Genomic DNA, 18,189 nt, shown 5'->3' on the forward strand with positions numbered 1-18,189 from the left:
AAGTAAATAGGACAAAGGAAAAAAAAAAAGAAGAAAAAACAAAAAGAGACAATCACTATCCAAGTAGAAAGTCATAAAAACAAAAGCAGTAAGCAGCACTGGAAGTTTAAGATAAACAGAAAGCAAGGAGCAAGACTAGAGGCCATTTGTCATACAAAAGGATGTGGCAATCCATAAAAGAGTTTAAAGACGTAGAGACAGAAATTGCAATGCTAGCATACAGAATCACTTGGAAAAGGCACTTTACAAATTGGTTCAAACTAAGAATAGAAAGATGAAGATTAGATTAAACCTCAGGAAATATGTTCTACCAATAAAAATAAGACTAAAGAAAAGAGTAAGAGGTATCATAATCTGGGACCAGACAAAGCTCAAGGAAATTCAACAAGTTGCACTATTCAGCAGTAGACTTGTTAAACCACGAAAAGCCTCCACCTCCTGAGAAAATGCAGAAGAGGATATCCAGTTAGGATACAATTACCGTCAGCTTCTGCCATCATTCAAGTATGTTTTTAACTCACATGAAAAGGATCAGGAGTTTCCACACACAAATCACCTTCTCTACCCCTTACCCCAATAAGCCAGAAGCATTTCTGCTTGGATAGGATATTAGAAATGAGGGCACCAATTACCTAAGAAAGGGAGAAGCAAGAGAAGAAAGAAGTGTCAGCATCTTCACAAAAAGAAGCCGAGTAGATTTTAGCTTTTCTCCAACTCAGCATATCCAGAACGAGCTCCCAGCCACACACACCCGCAAGTACTCTCGCAATCCAGAGTGACTGTTTATAACAACTCTGCCTCTTATTTAGAGGCTTTCCCTTATTTGACACTAGACAGGTTTGGTCTCCCAACTCACGCACTGCCAGAGCAGCAATCATTTTGCTTATGGCCTTACTCACAGCTGTGAGGCTGTAGACACAGAGATTTGTTACTACAGCTTGCTACTTTTCTTACCACTGTGGGGCTGGCTGCTTTATTTCCCAGTGAAACCCTCTCAAAACTCACTGCAATGATTGATTTTAAGTTCTTAGCTACAGAGCAATGAATTTATATTCTGGTCATAAGTTCCAGCATGATCTCCAAGTTGAATTTGCAAGCAGACAGTTCCAACTCAAAACACATCAGGACCCAATGGAGGGACAAATATAGACACTTGTCACAACCCAAAGATGCGATAAACATTCACCAACCGATCAAGCGTTTCTAAACATCTCAGTACTCAGACACAAGAGAAGATTGCAATTTCCTTCCTACCATGTCCTCTTCCCCACCACAAAGAGAAGGGAACATCCAGGTAAGAGACTTCCACCTCATGCCTTCAGGGCAAAAGCTTGCACATAGTTGCACCCACCTCCAATTAGGCGGAGGTAGCTGTCGTTGGTCAGAATGGCTTCAGCATGAAACACCAAGACAGGGATCCGCCTGCAGCCACCACCGGTCCACTTGATACATGGATGATCCCTGAAATGGCAAGACAGTCAGATAAGCAACTGCTGAGCCTCATACACACAGCAATTCTCCATACTTGTCCATGCTTACCCACCTAGACAGGACACAGGCAAACACACTGTGGGAAAATAACAGAAGACTGGCAAGGAGGATTATAAACATACTCAAGTGACTTGCAGCTGGGGTGTAGAAAAATACATGTATCATTCTAATTGTTGTCTATCCTTATGTGTTTGACAAGTGGAACATCTGTGTTCAGATAACATAGGCCTGTGATAGACTTACAGGCACCCTATCGAACATGCTCGAGACTCCTGCCCTGCTGTGGGAAAGATCAAAGAACAGTGGTGAACTACACCAAGCAAATCCCTGAAGAACAGGCACAAACAGCAGGTTCAGCAATCCTCGAGCAAGGATCGAGCTCCACAGTGCCTGCATCTCTGCTTGCGTGCTGATGCCCCAGGGCTGCTTCAGGAATGCCCTGGTTGGTGAGGTAAGGAAAATAAATTTACTCTTTGCATTTCAGCCATGGTTTTGTGGTTCTTCCTGCTCCCTGCCTGTGCTGACTCACACACACAGGCTAGGCAGCCTTGGTACTCGGCCATAAAGGGAATCTTCCAGATCATCATCTTTTTGATTTGGTCTTGCCAGTCTAAGTCAGAGTTCTGCTTAATTTGTATTTATTTTACTGAGTGTAATTTGGGAGAAACCCCATGAATTTTCACAGCTACAGTTCTCTGTATTTATAGCCTGAAAATGGGATCTATAATTCAGGATAAACTGTAATTGCTGGTATCCACACAACTAGACCTTACAATGCATGTTCCAGCCTCCAATTTAAGAACGGCAAATCAGTGCATACTGCCTCGTCGTAATCCTGGACTCCAAAGTGCACAAAAAGGCACTCATACAAAGTTTGAGAGACTAGAACAGGCTTGGCTCAACACAACAGATGAACTTGTGTGTTCTTCCTTTTTAATTTCTGCCAGATGCAGTGGAATGCAAGCCCAGAATTCAACAACAATGCCCCCAGCCAGCTACTCAAGCAACAGGTTCAGAGATGCAGTGACCAGTTCTGTCCAGAACAACATAACTACATTGGGAACTATCATCTCCTCAGAGGAATTAAGGACACACACACAAAAAAAAATTAAGATCCGTTATATAAAATCCTAAGATCACAGAAGGAAAACCTGCCAACCTCCCTAAGCAAATAAAACCCAGACTACTTATTACTCACTGTGCAAGGAAATGGAACCACAAAAAAGTTAACAGAAAACAGAGACTGAGGGGTTAGAGAGGCACATCTCTACACAAATGAGAAGAAATATAAAGACTGGCAGAGATACACAGAAGCATTTGTCTATAGAATGTCTATAGGCAAGATGATTGTCTGCCAAAGGTTTGGAGAAACTACAGAAGACAAATACCTCCTACACTTACAACACAGTAACAGATATAAAAGGGCACTTTTCTGATGCTAGAACAAGCAAGTACTCTTAAGTGTAGCCTTGGTCCTCTTAACCAACTTATTACCATTATCACCCAGACAAATTAACTTCACAGCACTCCCATCTGCTTCCACCACCTCTAAAGATAAAAAAAAAATTAAAAAAAAGAAAATCAACTACTAGGGTGTAATTAGCTGGAAGGAACCCGAGAAGCTTCCAGAATTTATACTACAGGCCAGAGCCTTATATAAGTGGGAAATGAGCTGAGGCAACAGGAAGGGAGTTTATGTTAAGCCTGTCCTGAGGATTTGCAGTAAGGTTCAATCCTCCAGGTGACAGTCATTCATTCCTAGGATGACCCTTGGTCACTTGGTGCCAACACACTATTACAATTACATTCGAGGTGAAGGCAGTTCTCGACCTTTCCATCCATGATGGTCTGGCAAGTCTGAGCCAACTACTTGGTATGAAGTAACATTCCTCCAAATGCCTTAAAGCCACTGCAGTTTGCAACTGGGCACTCAGTCACAATATGCGCCCAAAAGAAAACAGACAGGACATGTTAAAGTAAGTCCAGCTGAAACAGAAAACGGATTCTGCTCTGGGAAAGAATAAGGGAGCAACTCCTTCACAAGCAAAGATAAAAGAAGTTACTAAAAAAAGATGGAACAAACATACACTAATAAGTAATAAAAACTCTAGAAGTTAAGTTCTTACAAGGCAGTTTTTAGAAAGGACATAAAACATTGCATATCAGTCTACTGTACAGTAGATTTCCATTCTCTGCAGCAAAGTAAAAACTAAAACAAAAAACTAAACGAACAAACAAAAAAGGACATTCATTTCCTTAATCATCATTAAGAAAGTTCCCACCTTAGGAACATGACAGGAAGAGATTAATGAAATTATGGACTTTAGAGTAGCCAATGAAGAGCTGCACCTCCAACCCTGATGAATATGGTGGTCTTTTAGGCTACAAATGTAGGCAGCCTGCCCACAGCCTTGAGGCCCAAACCAACCATCTTCCACTTTATAGGTAGGAGGAGGTAAGGAGTGCAACTGTCTTTTCAGATTACTACAAATACTGCAGGAAGCACAGGGAGATAGAAAGAGTTAAGACAGTTTTTCCTACTTACTCCAGCCCAACATCTTCTTCCTCCTCTTCCTCTGAGGATGAGCCAGTTTCCTCCAGATCTCGAGCCATCCCAACTGGCATTTCCTCTGGGAGTTTTCATACAGCCCAAGTCTCAGCAGCCTCCGAGACTCCTTCCTGCAGATTCAAGGAATCTTGCAAGAGCAGTTACCTGCAATAAGGATTAAAAGCATGAATGCATAGCTGAGGACAGCAAGAGAGATGAAGTAACTTAACTCCCACCTCCTGTCAATATATATTTCTCACAGGACTATCAACAAGCTTGTTACAGGCTGTAAATCACCTCCTAGCCAGGGCAGTGTAGGAAGAAGCATCACCTTCCAGCAGATCATTCCTCACCTGCCCGTGAGAGTCATTCAGGCGCTTACCGCTGAAGCGCGTCCCTGCCCTGCCCTGCCTCGCCTCCGGCCGCGGAACCGCACCAGGCTAGCCAGGCCCGGCCCAGCGGGAAACGCCTGCCTCTCCCCGGCGCCGAGCGTCCCCCGCCGCCCGGGGTCAGCCGGACACTGTAACACCTCCGCCAGCCCGGGAACAGCCCTCCGGCCCGGCGGCGAGCGGAGGGGCCGCTAGGGCCCGGCCTAACCCGCGGCGACCGGGCCCGGCGGCCTGCGGCAGCCCCAGGAGAGGCAAGAGCGGCGGGGAGCGCCAGAGGGGCCGCGACTGCCGCCCCGGGGCCGCCAGCCAACCGCCCCTCAGCCCTCTGCTCCCCATACCTGCTCCCGCATCACCGGAGCGGGCAGAGGCGGGCGGACACAGCGGCCCAGCAGCCGCGGCCCCTCCCGCCGCTTCCCCGTTACTACAACAACCGACGGGCGATGGCCCCGCCCCGTCCCGTCCCCAATGCGCAGGCGCCCTCCGCCCGCCCCAGTGCGCAGGCGCAACGGTCCGGCCGCTCGCCCGGTCTTTTCTCCGCCCGCCGCCGCCCCTCCCGCCTCCACCTGCATGGTGGGCGGGGCCAAGGGGGGCGGGACCGCCTCCCAGGCGGTGAGGGATTCGATTGGCGGTGGAGGCCCACACGTCAGCGTGGCGTGTGGATGGAGCGGCACGCTCGCGGCCAATCGGAGTATGGGAGCAGGAGGGGGCCGGGCGCGGGAGGGGCGCCGGTGAGAGGGCGCGACCGGTAACGGGCGACGCCGGGTGGTGCGCGCGGCCCGGTCCTTGCGGGCAGGTTTCGCGCCGGCCGGGAGGATGAGCCGGTTCCTGAACGTGCTGCGCAGCTGGCTGGTGATGGTGTCGGTCATCGCCGCCGGGAACACCCTGCAGAGCTTCCGCGACCACAGCTTCCTCTCGGAGAAGCTGTACACCGCCAGCCCCGGCCTCGGTAAGGGCTGCGCCGGCCGCCCCGAGGCCTGGAGGTGGCCTTCCAGCCGTTGGCCTTGGGGCCTCCTCGGGCCCGCGCCTCAGCGGCGGCTCTCGGGCCCAGGAGCCGCCCGCTGCCCCGGCGTGCACCTCCCCGGCGGGGATGGGGGGGTGGCAAGCGGGGCTGTGCGTGGTCTCCATGTGCTCCCCCCTTCTTTGCGCAGTGAACGGGCTCCAGGCTCGGACCTTTGGCGTCTGGACCCTGCTGTCATCAGTGATCCGCTGTCTCTGCGCCATCGACATCCGCAATAGGACGTACGTAAAGAAGCACCGGACAAATCCTTCAGTTTGCTTGCTAGTCACAACCTGAGCTTAGAGGGCAGCGCGGAGGAGGTGGGGAGTCAAAAGCCGTTTCTGAGCTTTCTATAGGGTTGAAAGCGTTCTCCCGAAAAAGCTTAAATAGCAGTGTGAAATTTGTGTGTTAACTGCTGCTCCCTCTCCCTTCTGCCTCTGTGGGGAGAGCCTGCGCATTTGAGTTCTGTTTCTTAGCTCAGGCAGAAATTCGTAGATCTGAGAACTTCTCATGTCACAGATTTCTGAGCTCCAGCTTGGAAAGCATCTTCTGATGGCATTGCTGCTCTGTTGACATTAAGCAATTACTAATGCTGTGGTCCGACTGATCCTTGGTACTTTGCCTGTGGCAGCTCAGCTAAAGACTGTGGCAGGTTGAGCGGCCCCTTGCAGTTGTCTTAACCTGCTGCCTTCTTCCATACACTCTTACCTGGGGCAGAGGACAAGGCCTGAGGTGCATCCTGATGCTGTGGTGGGAGGCAGGCCGTTTCTCCCTGTGGTAACAGAATTATTTCTGAGAGGGATTTCCAAGCAGGCTGACTGGCTCTGTGCTAGACAAAGCCTGCATTGGAGGTTGCTAGAACTCACTCTTTTGTCACCACCTCCCCCAGCCCCGCAGCAGAAGTCACTGTTCACCTGGTAGCATGTCCTTGGATTGCCTAGGCTTATCTGTAGTAGGGAGGTACAGGGACTCAATTATCTGGTTTTAAGGGGTGGCGGCAGTGCTAATTACCATGAAGCCAGTTTTTTCTTAGAAGGAATTTTATCTTGCATCTCTTGGACCTGCTCACTTTCCACAGCTGTGGCCTCTAGAGGGTAGCAGAGCACAGGTGGGAAGATGTGTCAGGTGATGTAGCCTGGAATCACCTAAGTCCTGTCGCCCTAGTTCTTGGCTCATCCAGTTCTCACCCTCTTTTTGTGTGTGTACATGCTTCTCACTTCACCGGTGCCTTACCCCTGCTCTCCCCTTTTTACCTGCCTTCAGGCCAGATAATGCCCATGACTTTCAATGCGTCATTGAACAGCGCCCCGTCCTCCTCTCAGCTGTTGCCCAGAGAGCTTTTGCATGTCACTAGGCAAGGGACCAAGTGCCCTCTGTGCTGCCAGAGTGAGGACAGACAGGGCAGCATGCAGCTTTGCCTCTTCTATTCAGCCATGCTTGTGCCCATACTATGGCCTATATGATAACCTGCTTCTTTCTGCTCTCCAACAGCCTCTATTACATCACGCTCTTCACCTTCTTTTTGGCCCTTGTTCACTTCCTCTCCGAGGTCTTCATTTACCACACTGCAGCCTTGACAATTGGAGTTATGGCACCCCTCATGGTAGCAAGTAAGTAGAGCTCTGCATCCTCCCCCCACAAACTCTCCTTGGAGGTATGACCCCCCAGAAAAACTCCCCATGGGGCTATGAGCTAAGGGCAGGGAGAGGACGGTGGGAGGGAATGTCTCATCTCCTGTACAGCATTTGCTACACAACTCATCCTGTATCGCCATCACAGGCTTCTCCATCTTGGGAATGTTGATTGGGCTGCAGTACCTAGAGGTAGAAGCACTGTCGCAAAACAAGAAGAAAAACTGAAGCTGAGGGCCCTGTGTAGGTCAGTGGTGTCTCCTATCTTCACTGCCAAACTTCCACGAAAGCTCAGCTGAACTTCTCCAGGACACTAGCCCTACTGGTGGATCAATGTTGGACTCAGAATCATTCTTCACTACCAAGTGTTTTTTCTTGTCCAGGCAACATTTCAACTGACTGATGTCCAAGACCAAGTCCCAGAGGAATTTGTGTCAAAGCTTGCAGGGGGCAGTTGGTGATTGCCTCCCTGGAGCATAGCAGACAATGTCCCAGGTGTGCCCACTGCACTAAGGACTTCTCTCCCAGTGTACCTGTGGGGAGGAGGTGTAGAGCTACCCAGGATCCACTAAACACTTTGGACCAGAAAGACAGAACATGTGCTGCCCCTGGCACTGCTGTGTAACTTGCATGCATGTGTTCCTCAGGGGCCATTTCTAATAAATGACAGAAAACTGCATGGTGCTATGTCTGTCTTTCTGCTACACAGCAGCAGGTAGAGGATGTACAACCTCAGAGCAAACAGCAGGTTCTACTGTATGTTGCAGGATAAATCATCTCTCTTTACAGCAAACCCACCTTTCCCTGACTCCTTCCCACAAAGTTCTGGGTCTGACTGCTCACATCACACACACACACGCACAAAGAGAGTTGTTTCAGTTCTTGCTTCCACAGCATACTGGTGACAGCAAGCTGCATGCATCTGTGAGCAAGGAGTGAGCTACCTTTGCCGTGAGCTATAACTACAGAAGATGGAGAAAACAGGAACAGGTTGCTTAGATCTAGATGAAATAATGCCCAAAGCAGATGGGCAGTGCACAGAAGGCACGAAGCAACCAGCAGAATCTCCTAGCTGGGAAGACAGTATATGTGCAGAAGAAAGGGAGGAAAAACACAGAAGGGAAAAAAAGAGCACAACAGTAGCACTGGGCAGAAAGATGATTTTTCCATTCTGCAAAACATTTCAGGCTGTTAAAAGAGCCAGATGTAGACTGTTTCAACCATTTCATATGAACGTGTCAGGTTTCATTTTACACTTCAAATGTTTTTATTTTATACAAAAACTTCTATTGAGGATGGGGATCTAAAATGGCTTTTCAATCCCAAACTATTAAAGATAGGACTTCAGTTTTTTAATGTGTCAAAATACTGTATAATTTCACCCAAAAAAATGTTTTGTCAAAAATGGTATGTTAGAGAGGGCTATTTTTATCCATTCCACCTGGTTGTGGTTTTTATCCCCCCCCCCCCAAATGATACATGCATAACTGCATGATCTAAGGAGTATAAGGACACTTGATGTCTCCACCAGTGGAGGGATGCTAGAAAGGAAGGAGAAGGGATGTAAGGATCTACATTTGCATTTAGAAGATAAGCAGCAGCATACAGAGGGGCAATGTCTATAAGACACAAATGCTATTAAGAGGGATTCTTCTCCTGTTCTCTATTATAAAGTGGGAAGCTTCCACACTGGAGCAAATCTGGATTCCCATCATACTCTCGCTGTGGCTGTGAAGAACAACGCAGCCTTGGCTGGTTATCTTAATATAACACCTTACAAAAAAAAAAATTTGTAGTGTTGAAACATGCAAAAGGCACTTTATAATCATTAAGGAGGAAGACACAGTCCTCAGCCCAAGGAGCTTGTGGTTTGACTCCTGTTGCTAGTGTAGTGATGAGCTGGGCTTAGCCTGTAGCTTCAACATAAGCTGCAGAACTAGTCCTTGCCCCCAGGTAGAAGGAGGCATATTGGTATCTCTCATTTACTCCTAGTATATAGGAACATGAGGGCAACCTCATTGAATTTTGAGCAGAGGTTTATCCACAGACTGAGTGCTTCATCTGGGACAGCCACATAATAAAACCAGAGCTGGCGGTGACAGATGCACTGCTTTGCATTTGCTGGTGATATGCTGGGGCCCCTACCATCACCTGTACAACACAGAGCATCACAGGCTGAGGGCCACCTGAAAGCTCTTCCAGGGCTGCTCACAGAGTAAGTGTGGTCCAGCTTCTGCATTTCATGTCACACCTTGTCTGTAAGAGAAGACACAGCCACATGCAGGGTGCCACCCTCATGTGCTCAGGGCTAGCCTGGAACTATGGCTTTTCTCAGCACGTGTGCTTTTTCTTTTCCAAGCATACATGGTGGGATGGGGGAGAAGCAGTGGGTTTTCCCAACTTTTCCTCCCAAGCAGCGAAGTCTCCAAAACAGCAAGATGCAGAGGTACAACTGAAGAGAGCAACTCCTTGTTTTCCTATTTCACACTCTCCACAAGCAGTTCACTGGGCTCCTGTCCTGAGGCTGCCCCCCCTGCCATGGTGTGCATGTTACAGGAGGATGATGTAGGTAGCAAAGATGGGAATGAGGGGGGCTGCATCTCCCAGCTCTGCCAGCCCTCCATTTCACAGCTTTGATTCCACAACTATGGGATCGGTGCAGGCTTCTGGCATTGCTTTCTGCAAGTCAGACAGAGAAAAACAATATGGTTAGGTTCCTGGGTGGCTAGACCCATGCTTCAGAGAGACCAGCTGGCCAGAGGCTGGCTAATTCGCAGCTCCCTGCTAGTATGCAGAAATGCCCAAAGAAGAATCACCATCCTCAGAGTGCACTTGGTTCTCTCCTCCTTCTCCAGACCCCTCTACTGCCCAGACAAGGGGCACCAGGGCAGAGTAAGGGTCCCACTTCCCTTAAGCTACTTGCTGTAGTCCTCAGACCACAGTTACTTCACAGAAGCTGTACAGACCCAGGTATCAGTCCCACAGCCAGGTCACTGAAGACATTTCACTGTGACACAAGATCAGCCTCGAAGCAGTGAAGCTGCAGGGCCAGTTCCATGGGCAAGGGAAGGAACTGGGAACTCCTCCTTCATGCCGTGGGGCAGCATAGTGTCTGTGCAAGCACCAGAGAGAACCTGCATCTTGTGCACCCTCAGGAGGTTCAGCACAGCAACTAGCTCCTCTCTGTCCTTACTCTGGCATGTCTGAGGGCCTCTTCAGCTCCCAGATAGATTGCTGGTTCTGCTCATCTTCAAGTCTTTTCATCTCCACCCCCCATTCAGGGCTGGCACCCTCTACCCCACTTCTTCCCCATCCCCAGCTTGGACTTATGGCTGGGATAATTCTACAAAGTGGTACAGATAAGGCCTTCTTCAACGTTCATTACTCATATCTCAAAAAGCCATAAGAAATAAGAGGCAAACATACATAATTTTTTTTCTGCATAAATCCTACAGAGGAATTCCAATTACTTGAACCCTCCCTACAATTTCATCCCTTAAGGTGGGGGACCTGTAGAGTAATTTCCCAGAGGAAAAGCAAGGACAAGCAAGACTGCTGCCCAATTATCACCCCATCCTGGGCTGCATGAAACAGACGAACTTTTGCAATTCCAGTTCAGCCTTCCTGGGTGGAGCTTGATGAGCTCCTCTGCTGAGCCTTTCTGGGGTGTGTTAGGATTAAACCGGAGATGACAACTTCTTCCAGGGGATTTCAGATACCTCTCTTCAAGTTCTGACTGCTTACAGTGAGACACCCCAGCTGTCACTGATTCAGAAAGCACCATGCAGACTTGTAAAGGTAAATGTGGAGTCTCCCACAGTCTGGGCTCTGAGTTAACTCACTGTGGGGCAAGACTGACACCTGAGGCAGGAGTCAGAGGTGCACAGGAAAGAGGTTCACATTCCCAGTGCAGTTCAAGAGGAGTCCAGGCAGCATGGAAGCAAGAGATACGAAACAGTTTCATTTTGAGTAACCTCTTAACACAAACTGCAGGTGAACAGGTTTTATAGAGCTCAGCAGCAATACCCCAAAGCAGAGGAGTGAGATCAGGAAAGCTTCAAAGACATGCCTGGAAAGAAAAGCCAGGAAGTGCAGAGGGAACTGCTACCAGCAGGAGAGGTAGGGGGATGCATGATGTTAGTGCCAGAGGCAGGAGGAGTAAGGGGCAAGCTGCATTTAGGCTTGGAAAACCCCACCCACACTCTGGCAACTCTGAACAGGCTCCCCAAGCACCGCTGGGGTCTGAACACCACTCACCTGCTGTGGAGCTACAGGAACAGAGGTTTAGGAGATCAGCCAGCCTGCAGGGCTCCACCACCTTGGGAAAGGAAGGCTGCTCTCACAGCTGGGAGTGACAGTACTGGAAAAGGGCACACAGATGGCCTGCCCATAGCTTTGGGATAGGAGAAGGCTGCTTGCCACACAGTAAGCACAGAAATGGAGCTGGGAAGTTTGGAAAGCGGGGGATGGGGCACACACCGTTTGTACCTACTACGCAAAATTCCAGCAGGTTTTTTTTTTATTGGCAGTATTTCACTGGAGAGTAAGCATGCTACAGCTTGCAAGGACTCCAGTAAGCTACCAAGGGTGGATGCTTGCCCTAATGCCTTAAGCCAGCCTCTGAATCAACACTGGCCTTGGAAGGAAAAAGCAACATGCTTTTGGGTATTCCACTGAGATCCATCAGATGCATCTTTGTATCCAGGCAAACATCCAGTGAAAAAAGGTACTTGGCCCTGATCGAGTCCTGACTTATCCACGACACGGTTTGAGGACACAGCAGAACTTCAGTCCTGTTTTAAATAAATCCCTGGCTATGGCTAGAGCAGGTCACTGGTCATCCAAAATCATGCACTCATCAGTGCTCAGCCCTGCTGGTAGCATAACACTCCAGACAAAAGTTTTTAATTTTATTACAATTCCAAAACCAGGACAAAGTCTGAAAACACTTTACTCCCTTCTCTCTGCTATCAAGAATGGGTTCTTCACACACACACACAAAAATTAGATTTATCTACCACTACATAAGACTGGCACAAAGTAGTCTCAAGCACCCTGAACACACATTAATCAAACTTGCAAGTTTTAAATAGGGCCAGCAAAGCCCATTTTGAACAAAGACAGTCCTGCCATTTTGGAATCCTGCACTCTATATGATAGCTGCTTTCTTAAAAACCCCTACAAGCTTAAAAGTATTTCCAAAGAAATGTTGCCTAAGACTTTTCTTGAGCAATTCACTCCTGAGTCAAAACAAACCATGGAAACCAGCAAAGATGCCTATTTCGTAATGCAAAGAAACAATATGGGAAGGTTTGCATGGATGCTGGAAACGAGGAGCAATGAGCACAGGCTGTACACAGCATATACATGAGTATAATGTGTATGCTGAATCAACTGACACTACTATGAAACCTTAAGGCACAATGTTGGAATGGCTTCAGATGCTCTTACAACAAAGGCAGCCCACAAAGAGGCTCATTATCATGTAAAATGGGTGTTTGATACAAGCGTCCTGAGGTACAGAAAGCTAACCCTGCTGGCACTCTGGGAACTGAGGCAGGCAGAAGTGGGAGGATTGTTGGAACCACACCACAGCTTTATTAATAGAGGACAAGGTGTCCACAATGCCATTAGGCTAATTTAGTTCCCACTACAAGTTCTACTAATTGCAACATCTGTTTAATTATAACCATAAGCAGATAAGGGCACTGACAGAAGACAAACTGCTTCTGAACACAAGGCAGGTCCTGCAGGAAGAAGGGAAAACATCCTGCAGTGTGGACACAGTGGCCAAAAGCTCCAACAGGTGGCTGTTGAGAGGCTGTGATTCCTGGGCAGAGAGTCAAGGCTGATAAATGCTGACTCTCATCACTGAAACTATGGCTTTAGACATTGCTCTTCTTCCTACAAAGTCAACAGCTCAGCCAGATTCTAGGCTTTCCATTTCATCACCAGAAGCCACTACTAGGTGAAAATGGAAAATCTTTCCCTGTGAAAATCAGCATGTAGGTTTTTCCCATGGGTGTTCCTTAATACACTGGGAAATTGGGCTGCTCCACAGTTCTACTCTGCACCAAAGCCACTCAACAGCTGAACATCCTGCTAAAGGTTTTGGCAGTTTTCCATCAGATCACCTCTATTTCTTCACCAGGAAGAATCACACCTTATTAGGCCAATACTCTGGATGATGGGCCCCCAGAGAAAACAATAGGCCAGCTGCCTACCTCTACCATGGGAGTGCACCTCCATTGGGTCAAGACAGGGGAAGACCCACTGTCATCAAAAGGGCTATACAGCCAATAGTGTTTCAGTGGGAAGTGTGAGGCCTGCACAACTCCACAGCTCTGCATCCTCTGGAAGCTCACATGTGACTCAGTGTCAGTCTTCTCCATGCAACAGCCATAGAATCATAGAATCGTTTAGGTTGGAAAAGACCTTTAAGATCATTGAGTCCAATTGTTAACCTAGCATTGCCAAGTCCACCACTAAACCATGTCCCTAAGCACCACATCTACACATCCTTTAAATACCTCCAGGGATGATGACTCAACCACTTCCCTGGCCAGCCTGTTCCAATGCTTGACAACCCCTTCAGTGAAGAAATTTTTCCTAATATCCAATCTAATCCTCCCCTGGTGCAACTTGAAGCCATTTCCTCTCATCCTATCCTTGCTACTTGGGAAGAGACCAACACCCACCTTGCTACAACCTCCTTTCAGGTAGTTGTAGAAAACAGTAAGGTCTCCCCTCAGCCTTCTCTCCTCCAGACTAAACAACCCCAGTTCCCTCAGCTGCTCCTCATCAGACTTGTGCTCTAGACCCTTCACCAGCTCTGTTGCTCTTCTTTGGACACACTCCAGCACCTCAATGTCTTTCTTGTAGTGAGGGGCCCAAAACTGAACACAGTATTTGAGGTGCAGACTCACCAGCGCCGAGTACAGGGGGACAATCACTTCCCTGCTCCTGCTGGCCACACTATTTCTGGTGCAGGCCAAGATGTTGTTGGCCTTCTTGCCACCTGGGCACACTGCTGGCTCACATTCAGCCGGCTGTCAAACAACACCCCCAGGTCTTCTTCCGTCGGGCAGCTTTCCAGCCACTCTTCCCCAAGCCTGTAGTGTTGCATGGGGGTGCTGTGACCCAAGTGCAGGACCCGGCATTTGGCCTTGTTGAACCTCATACAATTGGCCTCAGCCCATCAATCCAGCCTGTCCAGATCCCTCTGTAGAGCCTTCCTACCCTCGAGCAGAACAACCCTCCCACCCAACTTGGTGTCATCTGCAAACTTACTGAGGGTGCACTCAATCCCCTCATTCATATAATTGATAAAGATATTAAGCAGAACTGGCCCCAATACTGAGCCCTGGGGAACACCACTTTTGACTGGCCACCAACTGGATTTAACTCCATTCACCACAACTCTTTGGGCCCAGCCATCCAGGCAGTTTTTTACCCAGCGAAGAGTACACCCAACCAAGCCATGAGCATCCAACTTCTCCAAGAGAATGCTGTGGAAGATGGTGTCAAAGGCTTTACTAAAGTCTAGGTAGACAGCATGCACAGCCTTTCCCTCATCCACTAAGCAGATCACCTTGTCATAGAAGATCAGGTTAGTCAAGCAGGACCTGCCTTCCATAAACCAATGCTGGCTGGGCCTGATAACCTGGTTGTCCTGTATGTGCCATGTGATGGCACTCAAGACAATCTGCTCCATAACCTTCCCTGGCACCAAGGTCAGACTGACAGGCCTGTAGTTCCCTGGATCCTCCTTCTGGCCCTTCTTGTAGGTGGGCGTCACATTTGCTAACCTCCAGTCAACTGGGACCTCACCGGTTAGCCAGGACTGCTGATAAACGATGGAAAGGCTTGGTGAGCACTTCTGCCAATTTCCTCGGTACCCTTGGGTGGATCCCATCCAGCCCCATAGACCTGTGTGTGCCTAAACAGTGTAGCAGGTTGCTAACCACTTTCCCTTGTATTATGGGGCCTTCATTCTGCTCCCCATCCCTGTCTTCCAGCTCAGGGGGCTGGGTTCCCAGAGAACAACTTGTCTTACTGTTAAAGATTGAGGCAAAGGCAGCATTAAGTACCTCAGCCTTCTCCTCATCCTTTATCACTGTTTCCCCCCACATCCAATCAAGGGTGAATATCCTCCTTAGCCCTCCTTTTGTTGCTGATATATTTACAGAAACGTTTTTTGTTGTCTTTTACAGCAGTAGCCAGACTAAGTTCTAATTGGGCTTTGGCCCTTCTAATTTTCTCCCTGTATAACTTCACAACATACTTGTAGTCCTCTTGAGTTGCCTGCCCCTTCTTCCAAAGGTGATAAACTCCCCATTTGTTTTTTTTTCCTGAGTTCCAGCCAAAGCTCTCTGTTCAGCCAGGCAAGCCTTCTTCCCCACCAGCTTGTCTTTCAGCACATGGGGATGGCCTGCTCCTGCACCTTTAAGATTTCCTTCTTGAAGAATGTCCAGCCTTCCTGGACTCCTTTGCCCTTCAGGACTGCCTCCCAAGGGACTCTGTCAACCAGTTTCCTAAACAGGCCAAAGTCGGCCCTCCAGAAGTCCAAGCTGGCAGTTCTGCTGATCCCCCTCCTTACTTCTCCAAGAATCAAAAACTCTCATTTTGTGATCACTATGCCCAAGACAGCCCCAACCATCACATCACCCACAAGTCCTTCTCTGTTAGTGAGCAACAGGTCCAGCAGGGTGCCTTCCCTAGTTGGCTTACTCACCAGCTGTGTCAGGAAGTTATCTTCAACACACGCCAGGAATCTCCTAGACTGTTTCCTCTCTGCTGTATTGTATTTCCAGCAGACATCTAGTAAGTTAAGTCCCCCACAAGAACAAGGGCTAGCGATTGTGAGACTTATCTGAGCTGCTTGTAGAATATTTTGTCTGCCTCTTCGTCCTGGTTGCATGGTCTATAACAGACTCCCACCATGATACCTGCCTTGTTGGCCTTCCCCCTGATTCTTACCCATAAACACTCAACCCTATCATCACCATCATTAAGCTCTAGACAGTCAAAACACTCCCTAACATACAGGGCTACCTACTGCCTCTCCTTCCTTGCCTATCCCTTCTGAAGACTTTATAGCCATCCATTGCAGCACACCAGCTGTGCAAGTCATCCCACCATGTTTCCGTGATGGCAACTATATCACAGATTTCCTGCTGCACAATGGCTTCCAGCTCCCCTTGTTTGTTGCCCATGCTGTGTGCATTGGTGTAGACACACTTCAGTTGGGCTATTGATCCTGCCACCTTTTGAGTATGAGAAGCCCCAGTTCCTACGTGACCATTCTCAGGTGCTTGCGTGGTTTCTAACACATCCATAACCCTTGCGTCTTTGCTGCCACATGGATCTCCATCCCCTACCTCCACTGAGCTGAGCAAAGGACCTCGCTAACACACTGTCTCTCAAACACTGGCACGTCACCCCCAGGATTATCTCTAGCGAGCCTGGTTTTATCCCTTTCCCCCTTCAAATCTAGTTTAAAGCTCTTTCAATGAGCCCTGCTAACTCCTGTGCAAAGATCCTTTTCCCCCTTTGAGACAGGGGTACCCAATCTGTTACCAGCAGGCCTGGTGTCATCTAAACCACCCACGATCAAAAACCCCAAATTTTGCCAGTGACACCAGGCTTGGAGCCAGGAATTGATCTGCTGGCTTGTTGCAACTTCATCGCTGCCTACCTGAAAAATCAATAATGGCTAATAATCTGAGGGCCATACCAGGGTACGAAGCTTTCGCTTCACATCTTTAGCCAGGGCCCCAGGCAAGCAGCAGACTTTCCTAAGTGGGTCCAGTCTGCATATTGGGCCTTCTGTTCCCTTCAGAAGGGAGTCTCCTATGACAATGACATGTCTTTTTTTCTTTATGAAAGCAGTTTTGACACAGGGCATATACAGCAACATGCCTGAGCCTAACATTGTCTATTTTGCAACTGGGATGTCAGTGGTAACACTGGCAATTGTACCAAGCTAGGTCTGCTAACAAAGGTGATAACATAAACTTCAGCCATCAAAAACGTACCAGTATACCCCAAGTAGGCTTGCCCAGCTCATGCAGCTACAGCTTCTCAACTACTTGGTCCCAAACCAACACCACACATGTACCTTGCTAAAATTGCCACAGACTGCAGCATGGAGACAGCTTCAGAAGCACTCAGCCTGGAGTCAAATCTTTCCCTGCCCAAGGGACTCTTCCCCACACTTGCATCAAAGCATGGCAGCTTCACACTCCCTGTAGCACACACTCTAATCTTAGCAGGATTAAGGCTGTTTTTCCCAACAGACTCACTCTGCTTTTGCACGTTAGTCCTGTTGGCTGTGGCACTAAGTGATACACACACTTGATGAACACCTTGAAAAGCAAAGGGTAGTGTGGTTAACTTGGCAGATCAGCCAGTCAGTACGAAGCAGAGGACAGTGAGTTATAATAAAGCATTACACCCCGAGCAACAGTTGAGAAAATGCCAAGTGCCATTGAGATTCACAGATCAGCAAGCACAGAGCTTTACAATTTTCAGGCATTCTTATACCAAAAGGCACCAACCCAATGACTCTGTTATTGCTAGATGTTTTTAAACTTTCTTCTTGAAGTTGGCCATGGGTCCTGGCTGTGATCAAAGCCAACTCTTCTACAGGGCTTCTCGTATCACTTCCAGCCAAGAATCTGGACTGTAAAAGTAACGTCAGAGAAGAGTCTCCAAATGCCTGCACCTCCTCTCCCCAATAACTTACTGACAATTCATTTCTTCATCTGCTCCAGCACCAGACTTTGCCTTGCTGCACCTAGTTGAATCCCTGTGCCCCTATCTGACATGAGTCTAGTGGGATCTCCACTCTGTTCTTGAAAGCTGTCTTGCCTTTCCTCTCAGACTTTTCCCTCTCCTTTCTGACCCAAGAAGGCCAGAAAGATTCGTGGTATGCTACGGCCATTGCTGTCACTCCAGAAGTGCCATTGGCTTGGTGCCTGTGCCACCCATTAGTGTTCAGAGAAGCAGATTAGTGCGATTCTCCTACCTTTGTGTATGAGCTAGTGAGCAGGAATAGGAATTGATGGGGTTAGAATTACAAGGTACAGTCCCGTAATCCGTGATCTGATTGCTGCCTTGGAGTCTCTGTAA

At 48.4% G+C, this 18,189-nt stretch overlaps 3 protein-coding genes across 6 annotated transcripts in view; 1 reads left to right on the top strand and 2 right to left on the bottom strand.

Moving 5' to 3' along the window:
* TTLL5 (tubulin tyrosine ligase like 5) overlaps window positions 1-4,890 on the bottom strand; it is a 143,915-nt gene extending 139,025 nt beyond the window's left edge. For both annotated transcript variants that reach the window (XM_069783831.1, XM_069783830.1), the window contains exons 1-3: window positions 4,767-4,890; window positions 4,037-4,204; window positions 1,352-1,461 (exon numbers count right to left, since the gene is read on the bottom strand). In XM_069783831.1, coding sequence (XP_069639932.1) covers window positions 1,352-1,461; window positions 4,037-4,116 — 190 coding nt within the window. In that variant the 5' untranslated portion in view covers window positions 4,117-4,204; window positions 4,767-4,890. The remainder of the gene's footprint in view (window positions 1-1,351; window positions 1,462-4,036; window positions 4,205-4,766) is intronic.
* A 246-nt stretch (window positions 4,891-5,136) lies between these two features.
* Window positions 5,137-7,735, top strand: ERG28 (ergosterol biosynthesis 28 homolog). Of its 2 annotated transcripts, XM_069783843.1 has the most exons (4): window positions 5,143-5,374; window positions 5,577-5,667; window positions 6,917-7,035; window positions 7,205-7,735. In XM_069783843.1, exons 1-4 carry the CDS (start codon window positions 5,242-5,244, stop codon window positions 7,282-7,284), a joined length of 423 nt encoding a protein of 140 aa, XP_069639944.1. In that variant the 5' UTR covers window positions 5,143-5,241; the 3' UTR covers window positions 7,285-7,735. The 2 variants fall into 2 exon arrangements, with proteins under 2 accessions (XP_069639945.1, XP_069639944.1); XM_069783844.1 differs by lacking the exon at window positions 6,917-7,035 and having other exon boundaries at window positions 5,137-5,374.
* A 528-nt stretch (window positions 7,736-8,263) lies between these two features.
* The window catches only part of FLVCR2 (FLVCR choline and putative heme transporter 2), a 42,511-nt gene continuing 32,585 nt past the window's right edge, over window positions 8,264-18,189 (bottom strand). The window contains exons 10-11 of one of the 2 annotated variants that reach the window (XM_069783840.1): window positions 18,086-18,183; window positions 8,264-9,735 (exon numbers count right to left, since the gene is read on the bottom strand). In XM_069783840.1, the coding sequence (XP_069639941.1) occupies window positions 9,702-9,735; window positions 18,086-18,183 (132 nt within the window). In that variant the 3' untranslated portion in view covers window positions 8,264-9,701. The remainder of the gene's footprint in view (window positions 9,736-18,085; window positions 18,184-18,189) is intronic. The other variant, XM_069783842.1, reaches the window with a different exon arrangement.

The sequence above is a fragment of the Haliaeetus albicilla genome, chromosome 5 (genome assembly GCF_947461875.1).
Source record: "Haliaeetus albicilla chromosome 5, bHalAlb1.1, whole genome shotgun sequence".
Taxonomy (NCBI): Eukaryota; Metazoa; Chordata; class Aves; order Accipitriformes; family Accipitridae; genus Haliaeetus; species Haliaeetus albicilla.